The sequence below is a fragment of the Mustela nivalis genome, assembly GCF_964662115.1.
Source record: "Mustela nivalis genome assembly, chromosome: 2".
In the NCBI taxonomy this organism is placed as follows: Eukaryota; Metazoa; Chordata; class Mammalia; order Carnivora; family Mustelidae; genus Mustela; species Mustela nivalis.
Window position 1 is genome coordinate 11,146,208 of NC_139021.1, and position 27,832 is coordinate 11,174,039.

The 27,832-nt window shown below is 47.5% G+C and overlaps 1 protein-coding gene across 2 annotated transcripts in view; it reads left to right on the forward strand.

Annotated features, from left to right (window-relative positions):
• The window catches only part of ASAP1 (ArfGAP with SH3 domain, ankyrin repeat and PH domain 1), a 351,004-nt gene that overhangs the window by 300,296 nt on the left and 22,876 nt on the right, over positions 1-27,832 (forward strand). For both annotated transcript variants that reach the window (XM_082719724.1, XM_082719725.1), the window contains exons 16-24: positions 3,374-3,537; positions 5,130-5,263; positions 6,625-6,716; positions 11,855-12,041; positions 12,469-12,554; positions 13,869-13,984; positions 14,128-14,195; positions 15,191-15,298; positions 17,719-17,947. In XM_082719724.1, the coding sequence (XP_082575850.1) occupies positions 3,374-3,537; positions 5,130-5,263; positions 6,625-6,716; positions 11,855-12,041; positions 12,469-12,554; positions 13,869-13,984; positions 14,128-14,195; positions 15,191-15,298; positions 17,719-17,947 (1,184 nt within the window). The remainder of the gene's footprint in view (positions 1-3,373; positions 3,538-5,129; positions 5,264-6,624; positions 6,717-11,854; positions 12,042-12,468; positions 12,555-13,868; positions 13,985-14,127; positions 14,196-15,190; positions 15,299-17,718; positions 17,948-27,832) is intronic.

The following is a 27,832-nucleotide window of genomic DNA, read 5'->3' on the forward strand; positions in this document are numbered from 1 at the left end:
CTTCGTTTTAAGTGATGTCGGAGGGAATGGCGTTCTGCAGAGAAAACACACACACACACACACACACACACACACCACCCCTCACCCCAGACGAGGCTTTGGTTCCTCATTGATTTCTGGGCTATGCAGAGAACATAAAGTTTCTTTCTCCTATGAAGGTGTCCAGTAGAATGAAATGTAGAAGACACTCTACAGGAGGAGGCGAGTCCCAGACGATGGGCAGCTGCATGTCTTGTTAGTAACAAGGAGACTATAGGGGCGCCTGGGTGGCTTGGTTAAGTGGCTGCCTTCAGCTCAGGTCATGCTTTCAGGATCCTGGGATCGAGCACGCATCGGGCTCCCTGTTTAGCAGAGAGCCTGCTTCTCTCTTTCCCTCTGCCTGCTGCTCTGCTTACCTGTGCTCTCTATCTCTCTGTCAAATAAATAAATAAGATCTTCAAAAAAAAAAAAAGAAGAAGAAGAAGCAGGAGATTGTAGGTCTTGCTTGCAGGGCTTTGGGACTGAAGATAAAGTGCATAAAGTTCCTAGTCCAGAGCCAATGTTACTAATCCTGTAAACTCACAGAAACTTCAGTCTTAAAATACAATGGTGCATTATTTTCTTTCTTATACTTTGTGGTATGTCTGTTACTTTAAAATAATTTAAAAGTATATTTTTTAATTGTCAGAAGTAGTTGCTTTAGTTCTTGATCTTTGAAATAGACAGTCCATTGCACCAAATTTGAATTACCCCTGCAGAAACTTAGTTGCCCTTAAAATATATACTTTATAATTATCAGTACCAAGTCCTTTATTTCTTTGTCCTGATCTCTTGAGTGAGGTGGAAGATTTGGCTAATAAAGGAACCCCAGAAAGGGATGTGGGGAGGGGGGTGTCAGCAGCGTGTCTCCGTCCAGTGTGATACCCGTCCTGCTAGAGGACCTCAGGAGTCACAAACCTCTCTAGGCTTATGCTTTTTCATCTGTAAGGACTGTCAGCCCCAATTCAGAGGCTTGCTGGAGGAGTATATCTCAAAAATTATAAGGGGGAGGCTCACCTGGGTGGCGCAGTTGGTTAAGTATCTAACTCTTGATTTTGACTCAGGTCATGATCCCAGGATCCTGAGATTGAGCTCCAACTCAGGCTCTGTGCTGGGCCCATAGCCTGCTTGGGAGTCTCTCTCTTTTTCTTCCTCTGAACTCCCCACCCTACCCCTACCACTCATGTTGTTGCTTGTAAAAAAAAAAAATTAAGTCCTTGGCATGCAGTAGGTCCTGGTATATTAGATAGCCAGAATATCTTAATGCTTAAAAAAACAAAGCAGAGTCTCTGCACACAGAGTGAAAACTCCAGTAACACAATGCCACTGATTAAATGCACAATTGAGCCCAGTGTTTTGAATTGTTTTTAAGAAACCAATTTCTGGTTTTTAACTTGAAACTAAATGATAGGAAAAAAAATTCTTTAACTTAGAAGGTATTGAATCACATACACTACACACACACACACACACACACACACACACACACACCCCACCCCATTCTTCGGCTGTTGGTTTTGCAGTGTTGCGTTCTGAGCAGCGCAGTGGAATGCTGGGCTGTGCGGGTGCATTTACAACAGGCGGGAGCTTTGCGCCTCCTGCCTTCACAGGCGTGCCTTGCAGTTTATGTGCCCCACGTAATTCGGTTTGATTTGTAATTCTCATTGCTGCGACTTTTATTCTAAACCTTTCGCGGAGAGCCCTTTGTGTCGTATCTGTGTCATCCCACAAGACACACAAAAAACCGAGTCTCTGTTCTGAACCTCTGTGCTCTCGGTGGGGGCAGTTATTAGCTATCTGCACGGTAAGCGAGAACAAACTGTGGTTTGGAAATGTTTTTCGTTTTCTTCTTTAAAAAAGAAACTGGAGTGCTGGGGTGGCTCAGTCAGAGAAGTGTCTTGCCTTCAGCTCAGGTCATGGTCGCAGGGTCTTGGGATCGAGTTCCACATCGGGCTCCCTGCTCCATGGGGAGCCTGCTTCTCTGTCTCCCTCTACCTGCCACTCCCCTGCTTGTGCTCTCGCTCACTCTCTCTCTCTCTCTCTGTCAAATAAGTAAATAAATTTTTTTTTAATTAACATTTTTTTTCTCATTCATGAAAGTAATACAGACCCATTATAGGTTTGGAAAATTATAGAAAGGCAGAGTCAAGCAATCCATCTATCCATTATTCCTACAGAAAATTACTCAGAAAAAGCCAGTATTAACATTTTGGGTGAATTTCCTTCTAGCCTTTTTCTTCCCCAAACAGAAGTATCTAAAACCCTCTATATCTCTAAATTTGGGATTATACCACATAAACAGTTTTTTCTTGTTTATATCACAAAACATTATATTGTGAGCATTTCCCCAGTGTCATTCAAAACTCAGTTGAAAACTTTGTCAACTATACTTGAATTCTAAAAGATCAATCTAGAAAAATTGCTTGAAAATTTTAATTTTAATACATGATTAACTATTCCACTCTCTGGTTATTTCCTGCTTTATTAGTGAATCCTTGTTGTGTAATTAGGTGGTTTGATGCTACACTGGTAGCAGACGGCGGTTTTGTTCAGTTCATACTGTGGTCGTGCTGCATATGTGATTTCACAGTCTGTACTTTTTAAAAAGATTTTATTTATTTATCTGACAGAGACATGGAGAGAGAGGGAACACAAGCAGGGGGAGTGGGAGAGGGAGAGGCAGGCTTCCCACCGAGGAGGGAGCCTGATACGGGGCTCAGTCCCAGGACTCCGAGATCATGACCTGAGCCGAAGGCAGACGCTTGGCAGCGGAGCCACCCAGGCGCCCCATAGTCTGTACCTTCTATTTCAGATTATTAACTTCAGCATGTTTGTTACTGTACCTTTGCCACAAGCATAAATTCTCAAAGCTGCTCATGAAATAAATACTCCTTCATTTTCACTTCTAAGCCCACCTTCCTCCCCCACAGTGGACTGCCAGAGAACAGATGCCTTCTGCTAAACTCTTTCTTGCCTTCTGTCCATTTTCCCCCAGTTCGTTCACATCCTTTCATTGGGCTGGTCCCGCAGCAGGTCCTCTCCATTCTGACGTTTGCTAGCTTCCGTCCGAATGGACGTGCGCGCACCTTGTCGGCCCTGCAGGCCCTCGGTGACGTGGGCTTCATCTCTCCTCCGTCCCTCTCCCAGCTCTCATTTTCTCCAACAAACATGTTACTTCGCATTCTTTTAACTTTCTCTCTGGATTTAATGTCTTTCATTTTTTTCCTCACTTTATTGCTGGGGAGGGTGGGTGGGTCTTTCTTGGAAGTTCTTAACAAAAACAGCATTTTTTGCAGTGGAAGGAGAAAGCAGTGGCCTTGCTTTTACATCTCCTTCCTCTGGTTTTCAACAACAGATGGATATCCGTATTGACAAATAGCAAAGAAGAGGCCCTCACCATGGCCTTCCGTGGAGAGCAGAGCACGGGGGAGAACAGTCTGGAAGACCTGACGAAAGCCATCATTGAGGACGTCCAGCGGCTCCCTGGGAATGATGTCTGCTGCGATTGTGGCTCATCAGGTATTTGCCCCCAAACAGGAGCTGGCTTCTTCCACAGCCTTTCTCCTCCCACAGAGTAAACACGAGCTGTGTATTTAAATCCTTATCTCCGCATGGACACAGACACAGACCCACCACTACTTCCAACTTGAACGGTCCCACCCCTGAGCTGCTTTTACACCTGCTGTTCGCTCAGCCTGGAAAACTCCCACCTGCTCTCCTCAAGTGCCCCAAATGGCCACCTGCCCAGATGCTGCCAGTTAAGTGAGCACCGGGGCATACGGAGAGAGCCCTGGATGCAGAGTCCGTCGTCCTGGTTTTGAATCACCAGCCTGCCACTCACGGCCTGGACGACCTCATGCCAGGTCCCTTTACCAGTCTCATCTTCGGTTTCTAGGGCTAAAATGGGATAATAGAGCCCTGCTGTTACGAGGGCTCAGTGAAATGCTATATCTGAAATCGTCCCAACCCATTGTATTTTACTTTCCTTCCTTTCTGCTCAGTGAAAACTGCCCCCCAGCCTCTGTGTCACATGGGTGTCACCTTCCCCCAAGCTTCTGTTTTCAGGTAGCATCTGTATTACGGAGGTATGGACAGTAAGTAACGTGTGTTCCGTGCTTACATTGTAATATGGACTCTGCTAGTTGTTTTCGCTTTTCTCACTGAATCCTCGCAGATGCTCTGTGAGCAAGCTACTAATATCCTCAACATTTTACGGATGAGAAAAGTAGGGGACTCTGAGAAGTTAAGTGACCTCCCAAAGTCCTCCATCTAGCAGGGATCAGAGCATGGATGCAAACCCGTGGTTCTTAAGCATCATGATATCCTCCATCATGATATCCTCCCTAATTGTTTTCCTTGTGGAAATGGACTTCCCCATACCCCATGCCTTGAGCAGCTCAGAGACAGGCCCCCCGGTTTCTGCCGTGCTCGGGTCTCGTGTCCTGTGAGTGACTCACACACCACATAGGATGTGGCAGAGGAGTCAGAACTCCTCGGGTACTGATCCCTCCAAAAGAAGCTTGGGGAGTGAACCCTGAAGGTTTTGGTGACAAGCGAACACTCATTCCCCCGTTGTGGAGTCCAAATAGCTTAGGTCTGTGAAAGAAGCCTTTGACGTTCAGGATTTACAGCTGTCTCGTTACCAGAAGGTGCTTGTGGAGAAGCCGTGACCAGGATGGTGCGTCCGTGCGGGTTGTAACTGGGAGGTTAATGGCAGCTTATGAACCGTGTCCCCGGAGCCGCACATCGGTCTGTCCCTGCCGAGGATGATCACAGGGGCTGAGGGAGTATCTCTCACACAGATGTTTCATGGGACCTCACACAAAAAATCATCACATTTTCACAAAAATAAAGAACTTAATTTTGTTTTTATTCAGTATTGAAAGAAAATTTTTAAAAATTTCTTTTAGCACCCATATTGCCCTCTGAAAAGCTGGTAAGCTTCATATGAGCCCCTAGGCTGAGCTGCAAGCTTCCATGTCTAACATTTAAATCTTCCCCTTTTAATTCTTAGCAAGTTTTGCTACTCTTGTTTTAGCTTCCTTTATAGTTAGCACACTAAAATTAGGGCGTGTTTGTTTCATTGTCTTCAAAATGTTCTTTCCACACAGAACCCACCTGGCTTTCAACCAACTTGGGTATTCTGACCTGTATAGAATGTTCTGGCATCCATAGGGAAATGGGGGTTCACATTTCTCGCATTCAGTCTTTGGAACTAGACAAATTAGGAACTTCTGAACTCTTGGTGAGTAGTGACCTGTACTCGGAAATGCATATTGTCATAGATATATATAATACGTGGCTTTGGAGTGTCCTGTTTGTGCTGAGTACAAAGAATTACAGTTCCTGAATTTTGTGAATTTGCATGAATATTTAAAATGTAAATTTTGTGGTATGTAATGTTGACTATTTCTATTTCCTTTCTAAAGAACTGGTGAGTCATACACTTCTATAATTAGTTCACCTAAACTGGCTTTTCTTCTGGGATGAGATTTTCAGAGCCGCCTTCTTCTTTCAGAATTAGTTTTTATGTGATTCACTGAAGAGCAGTGAAGGGAATTAGGTGTTAAACTCAGGTGATCACTTTACTTAGTGGCCTGTGTTACTAAAAATAGCTACTAAAGAGTCTGTCTCTGTTTTTACTGTTTCTAAGTTTGTAGACATCCCCATGATTCGAGAGTGGTCTGTTAGCTACCAACCTTAAAGCCCATCACTTTTTAACCCGTAACTTCTTCTCAGCAATGATGGTCTGTGTTTGTGTGAGCCCCTGATTTTAGGAAGTAAGAAATTCAGGAAGTATCATACTAATGCTTAACTCCCTGATTCATATCAGGATTAGAGGAAGAAAAGGCTCTGAGCTTACAGCTAACACATTCTTCTTGAGTGTGGAAGTGGAGCCACTCCCTCTCCTTGACTTAAGCTGATGACACCCCGTTGACAACTAGAAACAGGAAGAGCAAATCCTGAACACTTGCCGGGTGATAAACGCAAGATTTCCCCACAGAGACCTGAGAGCGTGAACGTTTCCTAAGCCTTGCCTTGCGCCCCAAATGATCTGAGTGACCAGAGGCCCTTCAGGACAAATTTTCCTGGAAGGGTCTTGAACCCAAAAGCAGAATGCTTCCTGTAGCATTTTTATGTGTATCCCAGATACAAAGGAATCCCACCTCCTTCTCTGCTCAGTCTAAAAATGAGATATGATAGAGATTGAAAAACAGTTGTTGCCTTTAAGCATTTAACCTGGATTCACGGGTGTAACCTGCTGTCTCATCTCAGAGTATGTGGGGGGAAGGCATATTCTATGCTATTCTAGCATTTATTACATGGCTTTTGTTAAAATCCTTGTTTTTTCTGATCAGTGGCCCCACGAGTCTATTGCTTCTGCAGGAAGGAATGTGGTTTACCCCTTTATTTCCAGCACCCTGAAATTCCATGCCTGGCACATAGTAGGTGCTCGGCGAATATTTGTTGACCAGATGTATGGATGGTTTATATCTTGAGTCAAATGAGGGAGAGATACATATTCCAAAATCTCAAAAGCAAGTAATAGGAAACTTTTAAACTCAGAGTAAAGAGTGGCTGTATTGTGTTTTGTTTATGTTACAGCTGGCCAAGAATGTAGGAAACAATAGTTTTAATGATATTATGGAAGCGAATTTACCCAGCCCCTCAACAAAGCCCACCCCTTCGAGTGATATGTAAGTACTTCTAATATACTGAATTCTTTACCATTCTATAATTGTTTTCTTGTCCGCACAGACAATGTCTTAATGGTTATGGTGTTTTTTCCCAGAGGAAACCCCAATAGGAGGAAAACACAGAGCAAAGAAAAGTATTTTGGAATGCACTTCTGGAGTGCACAAATTACGCTCACTGACATGGTTCCCTAGGTAGCTGCTGCTCTCTATGGAAGTGGTTCTCTCTAAGTCATGCTATAGTGTGATAAACAGGACACAGACAGAAGCGATGGCCCATTCCAATTAGATGGGGAAAGTCCAGACTCTTACCAGTGAGGCTGTAGGGAGCAGTCTGTCTCAGGTGTTGCTGGGAGGTGTGCTAGTGGCCCCTTGCCCAGGAGGAGCAAAATACCCATATTTATCACAGTCATTGATGTATTTACTTTCTGACTTTGCTGAGCTACTTGTGGGAATTGACTCCTGATCTGTAATAGGAAAAGATGAGGAACAAAACAAACATGTATCTGTAGGTCTCCGATAAATTAGTTTGCAGTGCAGCCACACAGCAAAACACTGTGCAGATGTAAAAAGAATAAGGAGGCTCCTTACATCCCGACGTGGGACGATCTCCATTAGGAATTACCATCAGGTAGAAAAGCAAGGTGCGGAGCCCTGCACCACATATGCTGCCTTCAGGTCAGAAGGGTGGGTCAGAACCACATCAAAGTGTATTATTTGTGTATGCGTGAAGAAACACGGGCACAGGAGACAGAAAAGTGCAAGAGACCTCAGTAAACAGTTTGGGGCATCATTTTTATTTTGGAGTCCTGTGAATCTTTAAACCTATTTAAAAATTTTTCACATTGAATTTACACTTAAACTTTTTAAATACTGTGCATGAATAGGAAGACAGCTTCTACTAATTCCAGCTCTACTGAGCAGGGGAGCTTCTGGGACACAGACGCCCACCTGAATGTCCACCAAGCCCCTCCTTGGTCGTTCCTCAGGCACCACATCTGCCGAGCACTGAAACTGTTACGAGCCACGTGGAAGAAATGTGGTGTTTTCACTCTGAAATCATGAGATGGTGTCTCCCAGCAGGCCTCTCGGCAGTGGTCTTTCCTTGAATTCAGCAAATGTGTGCTGTCTGCTCACTGCTTGCCTCATGGTCGGTCACGTGCTGGGGGAACTAGCTGTCAGCTCTGTCCTTGTGATGCCTGCCATCTGGAGAGGAAGGTGGCTGTAAACCAAGAAGTTAGTCACGGCTGTGAAAGGGTCACCAGAGAAGAGTCAGGGAAGCTGGTTGCATATTTAATACCCTAACCTAATCTCAGGGCGTCGGGCTTAACAACAGTGTTTCAGCTCTGTTCTAGCACAGAAACACCTTGGATTCCTTTCACACGCATGAGCACAAATTACACTGAGAAGTAAGGCTTTCTAGAAGTGAATGTGATCACGGAGCAGCCACACAGAAACACGATCTGAAGGCACGCCGCAGACCGGGTGGCAGTAAGCGCGCACATACCCAGTGCAGTCGCACCTCCGCCAGCAGTCTGACGTATTTGTGGGCCCACACCTCAGAGGCATCATTTTATGATAAACCTCATCACAGCGTGGATTTGTTTTTCCTCTTGCTCACAAGGGAGGTGGCCCGTCTTGCCCGTCTGTTTTCCAACCTCACATGGTCGTCTGGCCTCTGTCGGACCTTCCCTTCGAAATGCTTGTGATTCTGCAGAATCTCTAATAGAGTGATTAAGGTTCTAAACTACTGGAGCCCAGATCCTGGCTCTGTCAATTCTGAACCGTGATCTGGGGCAAGTGACCCCACCTGTCTGTGCCAACCTCCTAGGGTGTGGTAAGAACGGAAGGGGTTAAGTGAAAAGTGCTTTGAGCAGCTCCCAGCCTAGAGGGAGAACCACGTAAGGATTCACCATGACTGTCCCCACCACCAAGACCACAGTCTTCATCATGGTCCTCTTATTTAGCCAGCAGCCTTGAGGAACAAAGCAGGTCCCCTATGACACACTGTTCACTCACTCACTATTACTAAGCAACGTCTGTGTTCCTAGCACACGTAAGTGCCGATGATGCAGTAGTGAACACGACAGCTCCTGTCCTGCATTCTGACTGTGGAGAGGAGGACATGGAGATTGGTAATGGACACTCTGAAGAAAACCCAAAAGGATAAGGGGGTGAAGCATAGAAGGCATTGTCCTTGGGATGGTCAAGGATCTCTGAGGACTTCACATCGGATGAAGATCTAGAGATACGAAGGACACGCGTGGGGTGCAGGGTGAGGGGAGCGGGCCTGGCAGGGGGAACAGTGGTTGCGGGCACATTCACACAGTAACAAGAAGGTAGGTGTGGCCGGAGGGGACTGAGCTAGGACAGTGGTAGCCGATGCCACGCAAAATGGAGGTGGGACCAGGTCTCGGAGGGCCTTGTAAGTCATGAATGTTTGGGGATTTTATTCTCTATGTGATGAGAAGGCTTTAAACAGAGGGAGTGACCAGAATGCTGCTGAACACCTTACCGTGCGTAGCACAGCGCCATGACAGAGAATCGTCCAGCCACAGTGTCATCAGGGCTGAGGCCGAGAAAGCCGGCAGTGGCCGGTACAGGAAGGGCAGTTGGAGGAGCGGTGCAAACAGAAACCCAGGAGAAGCTTGCACCAGGCCCACTGAGAGCCACAGTGATGTGAACCAAGACAGTAGCTGGGAAGGGGTGGAAAGTAGTTGAATTCTCCTTATGTTTTGAAGAGAGAGCCAGCAGGATTTGCTAATCACTTCAAACATAGAACATTTCATTAAACTGTCCAGGTGACACCTAAGGTTCGGGCCTGAGCATCGAGATAAGTAGGTAGTACCAGTGTCTGCCCCAGGGGTGGTGGGAAGGACCAGGTCTAGTGGGGACACAGGGCGAGCTTTTGTCAGCCATCGGCCGAGCTGTGGTGTCAGATTTCAGACAAGTCCATTTCCCACCCTCCCTGCGGCCCTGTCCCGTGTCAGAAAGTTTTCTGTGCCCCGGGCTGCAGCCGAGTGCCCGGAAAGAGTTAACCATCCTGCCTGTGGAGAGCGCAGGGACTTCCTGCAGCTGCGGAAGTCGAGACCCAGGGCTGGAGGTGCTCGTCGGGGTGTCCTGGGGCATGTACTCCCATGATACCTGAGTGTCCTTAGCATCATTTCTGCCAAATTATTTTGCAACATCTGCATGACACTCCAGTGCCAGGAAGCCTCCACAGACACCGTTGTCTCAGACTTACCTCCCATGGCTTCCCGCCCTTGATCCTCGCTCTGCCGTCTTGGGTGATACTAGAAAGGAAGCTTCTGTATGAACCCATAGCCATGTGTCCTTCTTCGTTCGTACCTACTCTTGCTTCCCTGGAAGGCAGAGGACTGGTACGACTACTGACATTTCCCTGATGAGGAAACAGGCAAAGCTTGACCCAAGGTCGTACGGATAGCATCTGATGTCGGAATTGAATCAAGCCATTTCATTCTTAAATCCAGTACTCCGCCCATCACACAATGGCTGCCTTTCAAACTTTTTTAAAGTTGTGTGCAGTGGGAGACCAGAAGACGGGCTTAGGCCAGTCTCTCAGGTGTCTGGAAGTCCTCCAACTCGTCACGCCATGGCCATCTTAAAAGGACTTTGACCTAAGTATAAAGGACACCTGTGAAAATAAGATCTTGATCACTGAGCAGCATCTACAGGTCACCAAAGGTGGTGTGCTGCCATCAACCAGCTCCCGCCTTCACTGCAGACCCAGAAGGAAAGGAGGCATCAGCTTGATTTTGTTTTTTTTTAATTTTTAAATCTAAAAATTTTATTTTTTTTTTAAATTTTTTTATTCATTTATATGACAAAGATCACAAGTAGGCAGAGAGGCAGGCAGAGGGGGGGGTGGGAAGCAGACTCCCTGCTGAGCAGAGAGCCCAATGCGGGTCTCGATCCCAGGAGCCGAAGGCAGAGGCTTTAAACCGCTGAGCCACCCAGACGCCCCATCAGCTTGATTTTAAACAGTGATGTCTGGCTGTGGGATTGGGGCGGGAGAGGGGACAGCAGCAACCTCCATAGGTGCAATAGGTTTTTCTGAACAAGAAATCTTGTGTCCCATGAGTTGGAGCTTTCTCAGAAAGAAGAAAGTACCTGGTAGGTGCTATATATTCTTTAATCCAAAATACGCCAATGAGTTATTCTCCACATTTTCAGATGAGAAAGCTGAAGCTTCTGAAGATGAAGCTGTTTGCCCAAAGTCGCACAGCCGGTGTGCTGTTAGAACTAGGATTTGAATCCACAGTCCACTGACTGCTTTTTCATTGAGTGGCTCATGTAACTGGGAACATCGTGGGATAAGCTCAGGGGTGGCTGGCGCCAGTAGCATCTGGACCCTAGCTCGCTCGCCCAACTCTTCTTTCCTTTCCTCTGAGCGGACTTCTGTCTCAGCCTTTTCGCCAAAAGTGGCAGAAGTTACTTAGGCCACTTAGGTCAGATACTCACACCAGCAGCTGCGAGGTGGGCGCAGTCCCGGAGCCTGGGACAGAACTGCAGGCAGAGAAAGGACAAGTTCTTAAAGAGACATGCACATGCCCCCACGGACTGTGGGAGTGCTACCGTGACAGTCTCCTGCTCCCAGCTGAGCCTGCAGGAAGGACAACTCCCCTTCATTCTGGAGTTCGGTTGTTGGCCTGTGGGAGCGAATTTAAAGACCGCCTTCGTGAGCCTCAGACTCCTTACCTGTTAAAATAGGGAGTTGTGCCAGATGACTAAAATTTTTACAGCGAAGCTCTGGAAACATCATTGGTCTTTTAGAATTGTTGTTTTAAAATTTCTTAATTTCTTTGTGTGCTTCTGGGCATCTGAATTTGAAGTAGTACACAGCCGATTTCTCAAGGTGGAAAAGAAGTCTTCTCTGATCTGGGTGCCCATTAATTTTGTGACTATATATTGTTTGCACATATTCTAGCAAATGTATGAATCGGTTTCTTCATCCTGTCTGTGAGGAGATAATTTGGTCTAAAACCTGGTTTGTTTAAATCCTGAAAGGAGCCTAGGAGAGCATATCTCACTTCAAAGAGAATTGTTTTTCAGGAAAATGTCAGTTTTTCTTAGCTCGTAGAAAAAAAAATCTTTGTTCATATTGCTCTGCTCTGTTTCAGGACTGTGCGAAAAGAATATATCACTGCGAAGTATGTAGATCATAGGTTTTCAAGGAAGGCCTGTTCGTCTTCATCAGCTAAGCTGAATGAATTGCTCGAGGCCATCAAATCCAGGGATTTACTTGCACTAATTCAAGTCTATGCAGAGGGAGTAGAGCTCATGGAACCACTGCTGGAACCCGGACAGGTAAGGCTCCACTGAAATCATACAATAAAAAAGGAATGTGGAGAATGAGTTTAAAAAATAATGAGATTCAGGGCCCCTGGGTGGCTCAGTTGTTAGGACTCTGCCTTCCTGCCTTCCTTCAGCTCAGGTCACATCCCAGGGTGGTCCTGGGATTGAGCCCCGTATCGGGCTCCCTGCTCAGCAGGAAGCCTGCTTCTCTCTCTCCTACTCCCCCTGCTTATCCCCCCTGCCATCAAATAAATAAATAAATAAGCCTTTAAAAAAAAATGAAATTCTAATACATTGAGTGACCATGTCTAAATCAGGACAATTTGAAAGTAAATGGGTACTATTAGTAATTACTTTCAGGTAACTGATGTGAATAAAGCTGCTGTAGGTAAAGTAGGACATGCGATTACCCTACTTATCCTCATCCTGTCCTTTTCAGGAGCTCGGGGAGACAGCCCTGCATCTTGCCGTCCGAACTGCAGATCAGACATCTCTTCACTTGGTTGACTTCCTTGTACAAAACTGGTATGGTTTTCATTTTTCTCTGAATACGACTTGTAAGTTAACACAAACCAGTCTTCTCAGGGACGCAGATCAGGAATCAACAAGATTTTTATAAAGAACTCAGTACTATTTAGGCTTTGCAGACCATGAGGTCTCTGTCACAGCTATTCAGCTCTACTGTTATAGTGTGAAAGGAGCCATAGACTATATGAAGATGAGTGAGCATGGCCATGTTCCAATAAAGCTTTATTTATAAAAACAAATGTAGGGCCAGACATGGCCTATGGGCTATAGTTTGGCAACCCTTGGCCTAGAAGGATGTAAAATCCTGTCTCTGTCAAAACTTGCTGGATTAGAGAAGATTGAAAGAGGGAAGACTTAATAGCACAGGTCAACAGGATCTGTGAGTTTTCATTGATCATAAGTTCATTATAAAACTACAGTGTCAGGGTGCTTGGGTTGCTCAGTCAGTTAAGTATCTGTCTTTAGCTCAGGTTATGATCCTGAGGTCCTGGGATCGAGCTCCATGTTGGACTCCCTGCTCAGCAGACCCTTCCCCATCCCCACTGATGCTCTCACTTTCTCTCAAATAAATAAAATCTTAAAAAAAAAAAAAAAGAAAGAAAGAAAGAAAGAAAAAAACTACAGTGTGTGTGCCTAACTCAGTAGGTAATTCAGATTTGGGACATACTAATAAGACTACAATACTGAACACAGGAAGTTTGGACTTGGCTCTATTCTTCACTGGGTAGTTCTGTAAGCCACAGATTATTAGGAGGAAGTGTAGCTCATCCAAAGGCGAGTGGTCAAAATAGCAAGGGAATTTGAACCCACATATGAAATATGGTGCCTGGACACAAGCCCCGTATAAATGTCCACACGTCCTCCTTAGAGGTAGTACAGTGTGGTAGTTAAGAGTGTTGGCTCTGGGACAGGCTGCCTTTTTTCAAATCCCTGCTCTGTCTTCCATGCCCTGATAGTGTCAAAAGCAGGTACTTCATCCTCTTTGTGCCTTGGTATTTTCATCTGTAAAACAAAGGTGCTCATAAGCTACCCCACTGGGTGGTCATGAAGATTTAATGAACCAAGGTACATAAAAGCTGAGAGGGTCCCATAAGGAGGCACTCAAGCAGTGCTGGCTTGTGCTGTCGTTAGTTGGCTTATAAACGTGGGTGCAATGTTAGCAGCACCCTAGCTTGCCCTGCTTGTAAGTAGGTCTCAAGCTTGACTCCATTGTTTGCACAGAAATAGGTGGTTAATCTGTAGTCTTAAATTATTTATGTCCTATTTAAATCATATTTTAAGTTATACTTTTTTCTGATCATATTTTTTCAGTGGGAACCTGGATAAACAGACGGCCCTGGGCAACACGGCTCTGCACTACTGCAGTATGTACAGTAAACCCGAGTGTTTAAAGCTGCTGCTCAGGAGTAAGCCCACCGTGGGCGTCGGTAAGAGTGTGACCCGGTGTGTTAGTAACAGGGGTCAGCATCCGGTTGGCTAAAACCAAGACGATAATCATTTGATTATTGTCCGTAGCCTTTTCAAGGTCTATCTTAGATAATTATGCAGATTTCTTTTCTCTCTGTTATAGTGAACCAGGCTGGGGAGACTGCCCTGGACATAGCAAAGAGATTAAAAGCTACCCAGTGTGAAGATCTGGTAAGCAAAACGGAGGTGGGGCATCCGTTAGACACCAGCTGCTTTGGAGTGTCGTTCTCAGAAACTGGAGTTGGGATAGAAGAAACAGATGCATCTTTCTGAACATCGACTAAAGGAATTCAGACAAGCACTAGGTCTCCATTTGAAAAGGGGGTAGAATGATGGATTTGCCATTCCTGTGTCTTTTCAGTACCCTTACGACATAGGAGCTAAAAGGCATTTGAGAGAGACGATTATCAGACAGGCTTGTGAATTAAGGTCATGCTTTTTATATGCCAGACCCTTAGGCTTTCTCTGCAGCTCAGTAATAAAGAAGAATTATTTGGAAGCCAATTCCAAAAATTGGGCAAGTCAAGTTCAGCGTATAATGATTTTCAAAATGTTAAATGCATGGCTTCCCCCACAAGCCCCATATTTCTGGTCTCGTTGGATCTCTCCTATCCCTCTGGGCCTTAGCATAGCGTGGTTCTCTTACTGGTGGGGAAGGATGAGGCAGGAAAGGTAAGTTCCATCCCCTTGAGTTTCCGCCCAGCGCTGGCTGCAGGCCAGCAGTTGTAGGTTTCTGTTCCTACAAGAACCCTGTGAGAAAGCTACAGTGCTCCCTGCCACCATCTCATGGAGAAGAAAAGTGGGCCACGGATCGAACCGGGACTGTCTGACTTAAAGGGCTTACATCTCGTACTTCACTAACTCTGATTTTGCCTTCCAGCCAGGAATTTGCACTTTTGAGGCTCATTCTTAATATTTAAGAAAGCTTTTAATTTGCAAGAGAAGCCATGTTCTCAAAATAAGAAAGCCTCTGCCTGTAATTCTGGGCAGCTCCTCGGAGCCGGTCCCTCAGCAGCCCAGCCCTGTATAATCAGAGTTTTACCCTACAAACAGCTGCTGGTGATTCATTTGAAACCAAGACTGAGGTGGGATTGGCTCCGTGGTTATATAATAGTGGGATGTTTTAACGCTTAAATGAACATGGTTATACCTGCTGTTCCTTTCAGCTTTCCCAGGCTAAATCTGGGAAGTTCAACCCCCACGTCCATGTGGAGTATGAATGGAACCTGCGACAGGAGGAGATGGATGAGAGTGATGATGACCTGGACGACAAAGTGAGTTCCAACAGTGCCCTGAGTCCCTGCTGCTGGTCCCAGGTCGCCTGGACTGTGTGGCCGAGATCATTCTTCATCAGACTGGGTCTGGTCTTGTGACCTGGGCCAGTTTCTTTGCTCGGTCTCTAATCCTTGTTGGGTACCATCGCTTTGTTAGGGTTCTCTGGTAAACTAGCTCCCACAGGAGGTGGTTGAAGACAGAGGGAGAGAGATGGGAATTTATTTTTAGGAAATGGCTCACGTGATTGTGGGAGCCAGTGAGTCCCCAGGGTATTACGAGCAAAGCTGGCAGGCGGGAGATTCCAGCGGAAATTGATGGTGTGGTCTTGAGTCTGGAGGTGCCGAGTCTCTTTGCAAAAGCCCTTCAACTGGGGCACCTAGGTGGCTCAATGGGTTAAGCCTCTGCTTTCGGCTCAGGTCATGATCCCAGAGTCTGGGATCGAGCCCCACATCGGACTATTTGCTCAGTGGGGAGCCTGCTTCCCCCTCCCCTCTGCCTGCTGCTCTGCCCACTTGTGATCTCTGTCTGTCAAATAAATAAATAAAATCTTTAAAAAAAAAAAAACCCTTCAACTAACTGAATGAAGCCCACCGCCATGATGGAGGGTAATCCTTTTTACTCAAAATCTAATTTAAACGTTGCAGCATCTAGACTGGTATTTGACCAAATAAATACCTGGGTACCACAGCCCAGCCAAGTGAACACATAAAATCAGCCATCAGAACAGTTCTTAATAAATAAAAAGTTGTGAGGTGTTAAGAACGTAAGTATGGACTAGGCAGTTGGAAGCAAGTTGCCTGTGCTACCTCAGATCTTCTTCACCAAAAGCAAACTATGGCATTGTTATTGCCGCATTTTACAGAAGAGAAAACTGACACACAGATTTTGCAACCTGAAATCTCAGAGTTAGTAAAGACAGTTTTGGGATTAAACCTAGTTTTCTCTGACTCTCATAGGTAGTTCATGACTACCTCTGAAAGTTCGTTCTTGCAGTTTTCCTCAGATATGTGGGTGGTTTTTTTTTGTTTTGTTTTTTTTTTTTTAAGATTTATTTCAGAGAGAGTGAGAATGGGGCTGGGGGAACAGAAGGAGAGAAAGAGAGAATCTCAAGCAGACTCCGCATTGGGCACGGAGCCCTGAGATCGTGACCTGAGCCAAATCCAAGAGTAGTAGGACACCCAACCGACTGCTTCACTGAGGCGCCCCGCAGCAAATATGTGTGGAGCATTTCTTCTTTCCTAGGCCGCATGTAAGGAGTAGTCCCACAAGGTGTCCTAAAGACATTCCCCACTTCGAGAAGAGATGAAGTACAACGGATAACTATTATATATAAGAGGCTGGGGGGATGTTCAGAGAACAGAAAAATTGTCTCGGCCTTGGAAAATGGTGAAGACCTTACCAAGGAAGTACCACTGGAGATGGGTTTCTGAGGGTAGGGAGGAGCTTGCCAGGCAGAAAGTGGAGAGGAGAACACATCCAGGGAAGGAGAACAGCAGGTGTGACGGCCACGGGGTCGTGATAGAGCTAACCTGAGGACCGGTTAGAAGCACAGGGTGTGAGGTGCCTTCGGATGGTTGAGTGTGAGAGGCAGGAGGCTGCCCTGCAGTCAGGCAGCCTAGATAGGGAAGCACAATATGGGCCACATTTGGCCTCTGGGCTTTCTCCAAGCTGTCAGAAGCCATTTAGTCAACAGAGATGAACTGTCAGAGGAGCAGGTTTCCCCACCAGCTCTGGCCACAGTGTGGGAAACATGCCGGGCCTGAAAGCAGCTGCAACCGAGGGCCGCTCACGAGCTCTGTGCTTCCGTGGGGGCTGGTGGGCACCTACAGCAGGCAGAGGTCCCAGCTATCCACGCAGGCCTGGTGGCTCTGGGTGAACTTGAGTCTTCAGGAGTTACACAGATGCCACTGCTGTCACCAGGAGTGCAAACACGAGGGACACCTTAGAGGCCATTGATGACAGTTTTGAATCTGAAAGGTCAGGATTGGCCCACAGGTGTGAATCATCAGGACCACAGTGTGGAGGCCACTTCCTAAGGGGCTGCGAAAGGAAAAGGGAGCGAGGACTCAGAACTCTGACCGGAGAGGGTTGAGCAGGGAAGGAGCACACTGTAGATCACACATGGTGGGAGAGCAGTTCAGTGCTGGTGAAGTGCCTTCCAGAGGGCAGGGGACTGTTTAGTTAAAGGATACATCGCTGACCATGCTCTTCGGCTTCTGAATATTTCTGATGTGTGACTAGTGTGACTCTGATAAAGGTGAACTGAGAATCAGGAGGGCAAGAACCGCATCTCTCCTCTTGGGCTGGGTCGTGGCTGACCTCAGAGCATGCAGAGCCACAGGAGCCCCCTGTCCCGACGGAGCCTGAAGCGTAGCCCTCCGTGAAGACCTCACCCCCTGCACTGTTATGTCTCCCGCAGCCGAGCCCCATCAAGAAAGAGCGCTCCCCGAGGCCTCAGAGCTTCTGCCACTCCTCCAGCATCTCTCCCCAAGACAAGCTGTCACTGCCGGGATTCAGCACTCCGAGGGACAAACAGCGGCTCTCCTACGGCGCCTTCACCAACCAGATCTTTGTCTCCACAAGCACAGACTCGCCCACGTCACCGACCACAGAGGCGCCTCCGCTGCCTCCTAGAAACGCCGGGAAAGGTACGGACTTTGAGAAGGGCTCCACGACTCCCTCCTCAAAGCGCGTGGTCTGCGCAACTTTGAGGTAAAAATCGCAAGGTGCATCCCAGTGGCAGAGCACGGAATGTGATGTCAAGGACAGTTTGAAATAGGGGCCTTGCCATCTGCTACCGACAGGAGGGTGGTATTATGGGCACTCCTCATATGTCATGCTGTTCTCTCCTCACAAAAGTCCTGTGAGGTGTACACTTTAGTGCCCATTTTACAGATGAGGAAACTGAGGCTTATGGAGGTAGAGTGACTTGCCCAAGGTCACACAGCCTATAAGTGGGAGAGCTGCAGTTCATTCCAAGGGCCACTGGGCGCCAAACCTGTCTTGTTTGTTGTGTGATGTAGTGTGCAATTGCAGTTCTTCAAAAAGTTAACTTTTCTCTACACTAAGCCGTCTGTCTGCTGGAGATGTTCGTAGGAATAGCAGTAGTTAGTAGTTGCGAAGCAGTTGCTTTATGACAGGCCCTAAGGCCAGTACTTCTCATTCTGTGCTCAGAAAATGAGGTGGGTCCTACAGTTGCTGGGATTGTGTGGACTGGGAGACTGTGTGGACTGGTTCAGAGATGGTTGAGTGACTGGCGTCATATTTCCAGATCTCGGGGATTCTAATCCAGGCCTGTATGACCTAAGCCTACTCTCCTGACCTTTCTGATGAGGATTGTTTTTCCATGAGATACTACCTGGGAAAACTTCTACCCACAAGAGGGGCATTGTGTAGTGCACTGTCCAAAGCCTTCGCCAGGCTGGCCCTGAGGGCTGATGGTCCACCACCCTGGCCTGTGGCACCGACGTGCTTGTCCTGTATCCCACATCCACAGAGAGTGTCCAGCTCTGAACGTCCGCGTGTTCCCGCCAGTAGGGCAACGAGTCGAGATGCAGAAATGGCAACATTCAGGAGTCACCCCAGCCCGGGGGAAGCTTGGGGTTTGGTCTCGGCCAGCGAAGGCAAGCGCAGGCTCCCCTGTGTGCTCAGCCCGTGCTCACACAGGTTCCGAGGGCCCCTCCGTGCACAATGCCGTGCCTATTTGAATCACACTGGGCCTATTTTCTGAGAAATGTGAGCTTTATTCAGAACAGTGTTTTTTCAGAGCTCATTCTCCATTGAAAAGTGATATAAATGGGAGCTGTGTTCTTAGAGGGACCCCAAATGGCCTCATAGATCATAAAATAGTGGAGAAAATGCTAAAATAAGGTTTTGGCTTGAACAGTGCTCATCAAAGATAACTAGCGACCATAGGGGAAGAGTGACAGACAGCACACGTGAGCTAGTGGTTTGACCCGCCAGTGTTTCTCTTACACTTCCAATACATTACACACTAGAAAGTACATAATAAGGTTTCGGATTCCTTACTCAAACACGAGTCTCTCGTGTTACAGATGTGGGCAGCACGATAGGAGTGCTGTGTGGCTGCCCCCTCTGCATAATCCCGTCCCCCTGTTAGAATAGCAATTGGATAAGACCAGAGATCTCCCTTTGTGGACCCCAGAGAGGACCACAGAGAACCTCCAGACCAGGTAAAATAATTGAAGAAAACGCTGGAAGGGACCATATCCTCTGACCCTGGTTACCAACATAGTAGTGATCACCTCTCTAGACAGGGTGGGCTTGTACCTGTCAGAGAACCTCCAGGTGACTGAGAATCTTGGAGGAGATTTGCAGGAGAGAAGGAACCAGCGTCCTAGTGACCAAGAGGCTGCCTCACCTTCCTACACCCCTTTCTGGAATATTATCTCAGGGGGCCACAGAAACCCATAAAATACTCTGCCTGACTCGATGCCAAGCATCTGTCTCCTGCCTTGAATAAATTCTAACTAGCGCTTTACCAGAGGCCCAGAAAACAAAGACCAAATATATTAAGTGATCCAGCTGCTGAAACAAGTGCTCAGAGACTTGGCCACTGTGGTCAGCCCCAGACAAGCTACTTCCCCCAAGGCCCAACCCCCCAAAATCCCGACACAGAGAAGAGAAACTCCTCTCTGCTGGAAGCCGAGGGCTCTTGTAGGCTGCTCGTAGCGGGACGTCAGATGCGGGGAGACAGAAGCCGCACAGGCTTCCCCTGGACTTCTAAGGGGCCTGAGATGGTCCTGTGCCCTGCAGCTAGCCTGGCTCGCGTGCCCTTCCATTTGGAAAAGCGGTCATGTTTAGAATGGAGATCTTAGAAGACATTGTTGTAAATCAGCTGACACTCTGTGCAGAGATAATCCTCCTCTGTTTTGTGGCCCTTACGTGTTTTTCATTTCACTCTGTTGAGCTGGTAGAACCATTTGCATGAAAACAAGGACATCTTGACTGTCATTTGGTTGCTCATTTTCCATGGAAGTGATGTCGCGGTCTCTGCTTGCAGCAGTGGTCATTTCCACACTGTGAATTTAGGGCTTGGATGGAGGGTGGCTTCCGGCGAGGCATAGCAGACACTCAGGATAAAGTCCCACTAATAAGAGGAGTATAGAGGGGAGAGGGGGAAGTGATTATTCTAGTCAGCACAGGAACATTCAAGAATCTCCGGCTGCCTCCTCAGAACGCAGGGAAGTTTGACCTAAATCGCCATCAAGCAAAGCCCCCTTGTGCTTACGCAGGGCTCCGTCAGTGTGGGGAGACGGCAGCTCTGCACCCCAATCTCACCACCCTTGAGCCCTAGACGCATTTTCCCGCCTGCCCTCTTAGGATGTGAAGTCCAGTGAGAGTTTGTGAAAGCTCTAGGATTAAGCATGCAGTCCTTTCTCCCTCGTGATCAGCACCTGCCCCCCACCCCGCACTGTACAATATGTTGGTTTAGACTTGAAATTCTTCAGGCTTGCCAAGATTGGTTTGTTTTTCATCTTTGAACAAAAAATTCATGTCCTAGAACTTGGGTTTTAGAGAGCTGGAAGGATGCTCAAAGGTGATCACAGTCTGCTGCCCATTGTACAGCTAGGGAAACTGAGCCCGGGAAAGGGTGAGGAACTGATTTCCGGCCACACAGTGGCTATTAGTGGGTGGAAGGTAAAAATGGCCCTTAAGACTCGTCAGACCAGTTTGACCTTCTGGTTTCTTCTTCCCCATGTTGAGGAAGGTGCTTGATCTCTGTCTTGCCTTCCTCGTGATCTTGTCCTCAGAATCCAGTGAGCCAATATGGTGAGAAAGCATTCTGTAACAGGCAAAGCCCTGAAGTCCTGGGCAAGGCGCCCCTGGGACTGTCGGGCTGTGGCCACAGACGTCTCTAGAACATGGAGGACCACGGGGAGCAGTATGGTGCCACACAACCCATCCCCCAGAGCAGGGACTGGAGACAGACACTGCGTGCTTGTGGTTGGCTGGTTTGATTTAACTCTGTTTGTGAGTGACTTTAAGCTGGAGAGCTGCGATTTTCTCCTGTCGTCCACTTGCACGTCTGTACCCCACAGCAACGCAGACTCAGGGCGACACGAAAGGTTATATAGGTTAATGGGGTATATGGGCAGCATCTAGCCGAGCACCTAACAGAGTGGGCGCCCAGGGAGGGGCCCGCTGCTGACACTGTACCACATGGCTCCTTGGCTCCAAAAGAAGCTGTTTGGGGAGAAAAGGCGCCAGGGTGATGTCCCCCCAGTCTCACGAGCAGGGGTTCTGACGCCAGCTGCTTAACGCAGGCATCACGTACTCAAGGAAGGCAGTCGTTAGGTGAATGAATGATGAGTCTGGCCTCGGGACGCTTACTTGACTTACTTACAAGAGCTGACTTTCCAAGCTTTAAGAAACACAAAGCGCTGATATGTTGCTGTTTCCTCCATCTGTTGGTGGAGTCGGGACCGCGGAATCTGACATTAAGCAGCGCCTGTGAATATCAGGCGAGCGCCTGTATGACCTCTGGGTGCGCTTCAGACGCGTTTTCGGTGACGTGGCTTCCTGCTTCGGACAGGCTGCAGCCTTGGTCTGAGCCCCCAACAGGCAGTGGACGGCCCCGGGCCGTGCTCGAGTCACAGAGTGGGGACCACGTGGCACCCCCCATCTGCCGAGGTGAGGAGACAAAGTACCTCGTGATCCCAGAGCAAAGCTGGAGAGCACCACGCATCTGAGCCACATCCGTCTGTGAACCACGCTGCGGGGCCAACCTCCCTTCCCCCTCCTGCAGGAAGCCTCCTGCCCTGGCCCTCCCCGAGAGACGGGGCTCCTGCGAGCGCGCTCGTCCTCCCCCTGCCCTGGGCTCTTCAGTGTGGAGCTGAGCTTGCCGAGCTTCAGGGTCTTGGTGTGGGAACCATGCTTGGGCCTGTACCATGCTGGCGCGCTGCTCAGAGACTGTGAAGTCGCGTCTGTGGTGACCAGCGCGTGCGAGCCTTCCACCGCCTGGAACGTGTTCGATCCTCCTGGATGCATTCGGCGGCCTTGGGTGCCACTGGGGGAGCCTGAGGGGAGCAGGAGGGGCGGGGAGTCTTCCTTTTGCTCTCCTGCGGCACAGGGGCTGCGAGTGAGCTGGCCTGCACCCCTGGCATGGGGAGGGAGCGCTGTGTCTGTGCTTGCTGAGTGAATGCACAACAGCAGGTCCGTGAAAAGCATGTCCCGGAAATGTGTGGCCAGTCGGGGGGGGCTCTCCTATAACGACTCCAGTATCTTGGGGGTGTGATGGTGGACAGGCTGAAAGTCTTTCTACAGAATGTGTGCAGCTTATGGCCAAATAGTCATGTGAGCATCTTAGACAGCGTTTCTGCGGCTATCATGCGAGGCCCATGGCGGTCAGCAGAGAGGCGGGGCGGGGGGGCGAGAAGAAGCTTCCTCCACACGCAAAGCCGCCGCCGTCAGGGTGTGTTGCGGGATGATGACCGCTGGCCTAGGAGTGCTTTTCCTAGTAGCAGCGTTATTCCTATGCTCTTGACTTTACACTTTAAATGGATTTTTTTTTTTTAACCTCATAGGAAGATAACCATTTGAGTAGCTCTATATCGAAGCATCCCAAGGGCTGTCATCACTGATCCATGTTGATTTTTTGTGGGGGTTTTTGGCCTATTTTTGTCAGTTTCCTCGATCCCTTTTAAAGCATGGCATATCTGTCCTCTTGCACTGGCCACTTGCAGGCCAAGAGCATGTCTGGGATTCTGGCCCTCAGGGGTGGCCACTTGGCACAGGCTCACTAACAAGTCACCGACTGCCACGTGTGGACAGGGAAGCAGAAGGATTGTGTTGTGCTTCTTGTATGCGAGACGTCTGAGTAGTTAGGAAAGAACCACCCTTGGGCCCCTGAGTCCAGGCACTGTGCTGTTAGTTTCCGGGGTCCCAGAAGGAGGGTGAAGGATGGGGAACAGCCCGTGCCGCACAGTACGCAGTGCGGCATCACTCCTGCGTCACCCGCCGTGCCGGAGCCCTGCCCAGCCTGCTCCTGACTGTGCGTGTCCCCCCTGCTCTCTACCACACCTTGCCGTGCCTCTGTTTCCCCACCCGAGTGCAGTGATCATGGTGCCTCCCTACTACACACAGGGCCCTTCTCAGCAGAAATACACTGTGTCTTTATCTACTTTTTTTTAAGATCTTACTTATTTCTAAGTAATCTCTGCACCCAGTGTGGGATTCAGACTCAAACCCGAGATCAAGAGTCTCACGTTCCACTGACAGAGCCAGCTGGGCGCCCCATCTATAACTCTCTAAAGCAGCAAACCTTTCAGGTCTGTACTGTGAAAAGCATTTGTCTTTTCCAGAGCTGTATATAGATAGAATTTCTGCTGTTGTCACTTACTATCTGTGGCATGGTGTGTTTAGAACATGTACATTGTATTTCCGTGTTTTCAGAGATCATCAAGATAGTTTTTAAAGCCGTCTTCTGGGTCTTGTTTTTTTTTTTTTTTTTACTTAAAATTTTAAAGATGTACTTTAATTTGGCCTCCCAGCTTGGCAGACCCTCTGGGTGGTTTGTTTCACTAAAAACCAAATGTACAAGGACAATGAGAGAGCATCCTCCTGAGATGCCATGAATGAGCTCCATAGACTTGTATTGTGTTCACAATGTGCCAGGCACTGAGCGACATGAAGATGACATGAATCCTACCCCGAGGGAGCTTTCAGCCTGGGAAGGAAGAGAAAATCCAGCTTTAATGCAACATAGAGAATACTGAGAGGCATTTCGCTTTGTGGTGGATGAGTCACAGACAACAGCCGTTGCCCCAGGGTAAAGGGGAGGCTTAGAGAAGGCTCTGGATGAGGTTCCAGCTGGGCTGACCCCTCACCGATAGGCACAGAGGTGAGGAGAGAACACAGTCAGGCACGAGTGTTCTGGTCAGGGACATGTAGGGCCATTCGCAGGGGGACAGCAGGGCATCATCAAGGATCAGTGCCTGGCCTGGAGTCACAGAGAGCTGGACTCGTGCATGTGAGTGGCCGGTTTCCTAAACTCTGAGCCTTGCGTCTCACCTCCTACCGGTGGGTGATCACCACAGCAGTGCTGCTTTTACTCAGTAAATGACAGGACTGCAGAATTTAGGGGATGTAGGGGGAGATTTGAAAAGCATGCCAATGGTGATTTCAGTTAGGAATGGATTTTTTTAAAGTATGTATTTTGGCATACATGCATGTTTTTCAGAAGGACAGTTTTTCCAGGCTCGGTAGATACATTTCCTTGTTGTTGACGATCGAGTCCTATCTCATGAGGTTTCGTGTAAACCACCTCTATAGTCCATGAATTTATTACTGTCCTGTCAGGCGGCTTTGGTGAAGAGAGGAAACAGCAGTTCCTGGGCAGGTCTAGCCACAGACTTTTGTGAGTCCCAACGGTCGGGTCCAGGAGTGTAGAGCCAGGGCTTTGCAAACTGTCCAGAGGGAGCATAGTGGCTTCGAGACGGGCAGTGCCCTCAAGTGCGAGCTTCCTGAGCCCCAGCCACACGCTGGGCACACGTCTGAGCTATAGACCTCAGTTAGGGCCTCCCTGAGCTGACGACATGGAGGTGGTCATGGCAGGGCAGCCCCCAGGAAGCCAGTGGACATCTCTGGAGCTAGAACATCCAAACAGAGTGACTGGGAGGGCTCATGGGATTGCGAACGGAACGCACCATCTGGGAAGGAACAGGGGGCTCACTGTCTCCTCTGAGAAGACCTTCTAAAAATTTCCTTCCCCTCAGAGTTATTTATAGAAGCTCTGGAACCTTTTTAGAGCCGTATTTTTAAGAAAGAAGATAATTTGACATAATAGTATTAGTGGCAAATGAGGAGTCGGACACTTTCTCTTATTTCCACGGGCCCTGGCAGGCCCTCCGAGAGTCACCTCCAATCCTCCCCACCCTGTTAATCTTGCTTCCCACCATTTTTGTGTTTGATGTTGTATTTATTCTATTTGGTTTTGTTTTAGCTTTCTTTAGCTTGTCAGGATTGCTTCCTTCCTATGCCAGGACTTAGATTATTTTGCATAAAACATCCCCTTTAGTGGTTGAGACTAATTATTAATTTTAAAAGTCTTCTGAGATCTTTACATCTTTGTTGTTTTGTTAAGATTTTATTTATTTGACAGAGAGCACAAGCTGGGGAGCAGCAGAGGGAGAAGGAGAAGTGGGCTCCCCACTGAGCAAGGAGCCTGACATAGGGCTTGATCCCAGGACCCCAGGATTAAGACCTGAGCCAAAGGCAGAGGTCTTCACTGACTGAGCCATCCAGGTGTCCCTGAGATCTTTAAATCTTAAGAAAGTTTAAGTCTGCTTTCTGGGACCTCATATAGAGTCTTTCCACCTTTTTCTAACTCGTGCCCTGCCAGCCAGATTTTATAGCTCCCTTTCTATAGCTGCGATCACAAAACAGCAGGTGGGTCTGATGTATGTATGTTTGCTGGGGATGAAATTACAATATTAAATATTTCTTTTCAAACTTAACGTGTCCCTGCTATTTCCCCCCTATTTCTAGGCTTTGGTTGGGCACCCTAAGTGAAACCCTTGTCTTCCTTAAAAAGATAGAAATAACAGTTCATCTGTCCGTTTACCCAGCACTAACATTCCTAAATGCAGCTTACTCTAGACTAGACCAGAAAAAACCCTGGCCCTGATAGAGTTACAGTCTGGTTGGGAGACAGTCAGTAAACAAGGAACAATCAATATTTGATTACAGATAAAGAAAAACAAAGGATATAATCCTGCAAAGAACACTGGTCCCTTCATTTCTGAAATGCTAGTTCGGGAGGCTGGATTTTGCTTGGTTCCTGGTTACAGGATGACTCTGTGGTCAGATCACTTCTGATCAAGTACACACTCAGCTTTGCTCAGAGACACAGCCCCATTAGTGCCTTACCTTTGGCAATTTTTGTTTCCAGGCAGGATTTGGACCGGATGCAGTGAGTTTTAGATGCGCTGCATCAGAGGATCCCTAGGTGGCGATAAAGATGAAGATGCTGGAGAATTTCATCATCCCTAGTCTCTGTTCTCCATGTATTTGCAAGAGGAAAGTTAACACTTCCTAATACTGAGCGTTGGCTGCTGTTGTCGGTGTTGCTTTATGCCCAGCACACAGAGCCCAGTCCTGGCTTTCATGAACAGCAGAGTGAGATGGGCAAGCACCGTGCCAGTCCCAGAGACCTGCACTGTCGGCTCCACACCCCATAGCCGTGAAACCTTACACACTCCAGATTCCTGCTTCCTAGACTGCAGAGGGGGGCAATAATGAGAATTCAAGGGAACTAGCCTGAATGAACACATTTTTTTTTAAAGATTTTATTCACTTATTTTAGAGAGATGCACATGCACATGCTCATGGGGAGCAGGGGGAGGAGTTAAGGGAGGGGGGATAATCTACAGCAGATCCTGCACTACTATCCCATAATCCTGAGAACACAACCTGAGCCGAAAGCAAGAGTCAGATGCTCAATCGAATGAGCCACCCAGGCAACCCACAGACACATTTTGAAAAGTGCAAATCATTAGAAGGCTGTAGTAGTGGTCACTTTATTGTTATGAAATGGCTTCTGAAACTGCAGGACTGGTACCCTAGCCTTTTTTTAACTTGGAGTTAACAGTAAGGTTCCATCAGGTATCACATTAGTAGGACAGAGGGGGTAACCTATAAAGCTCAGCCCGTCGTATCTGGAAACCAATGATGGTCTTACTGAGATTGTTGGTTCTGATCTCCAAGGCGAGACTAACTCAGAATCACTGGTCTAAGTCAGTGCTGGTGCTGACTGGGAGTCAGTAAGGGGAATAAAAGGCTTATTTTACCAAGGAAGGAAGCCAGATTATTACTATTAATCTTTCCTTTTAATATACAGAATGTAAAAAGCTCTTTGGAGCCTTTCTGGATCACCAGGTTTCTACTCTCCTGTGTTAAAAATTTGGTGTGGCAGTATTCTTAGCTTTTTTTGGTTTCTTTCCTTTTTTGATTTTTGGGTTTTGTTTTTGTTTAGTGGTTCTTGTTGGTTTTTTGGGTTTGTTTGTTTGTTTTTTCATCTTAACTGCTTGCAGAAACAGTTTTCCATGAACACAGTTAAACTGTGCACCTGGGAATGCTCCAGAAAGAGAAGCTTGCCACGGTGCCCAGCATACAGTGCTTGGTGCCCACCAGCCACCTAGCATCACTTTGAATAAACAAAACTAATACCATAGTACTAATTCCAGAACCGCTCTTAAAAACAAACTCCATTTTTTTTCTTAAAACATTAGGTCAAAAACCTCAGGGTTTTGCAGTAGTGGTTTTGTGTGTGTGTGTGTGTGTGTGTGGAATATTAACCATTACTGCCATCCCGTCTTTACCTCTGGAGAAAGTTGAGTCTTTTTTTACATGATAGAAATCAGGGTCTGCTCTGTGTAACTTATTCAGGCTTCCAGTAGGTGGTTTGTGATTCCTAGAACAACTCAGAATTGAAGGATAAAAGAGTTTTTGAATTTCTCTTTTTCCCAGATAATTCTTTACTTTGGATCATTCTTCATTCTTGATAAAAGTTA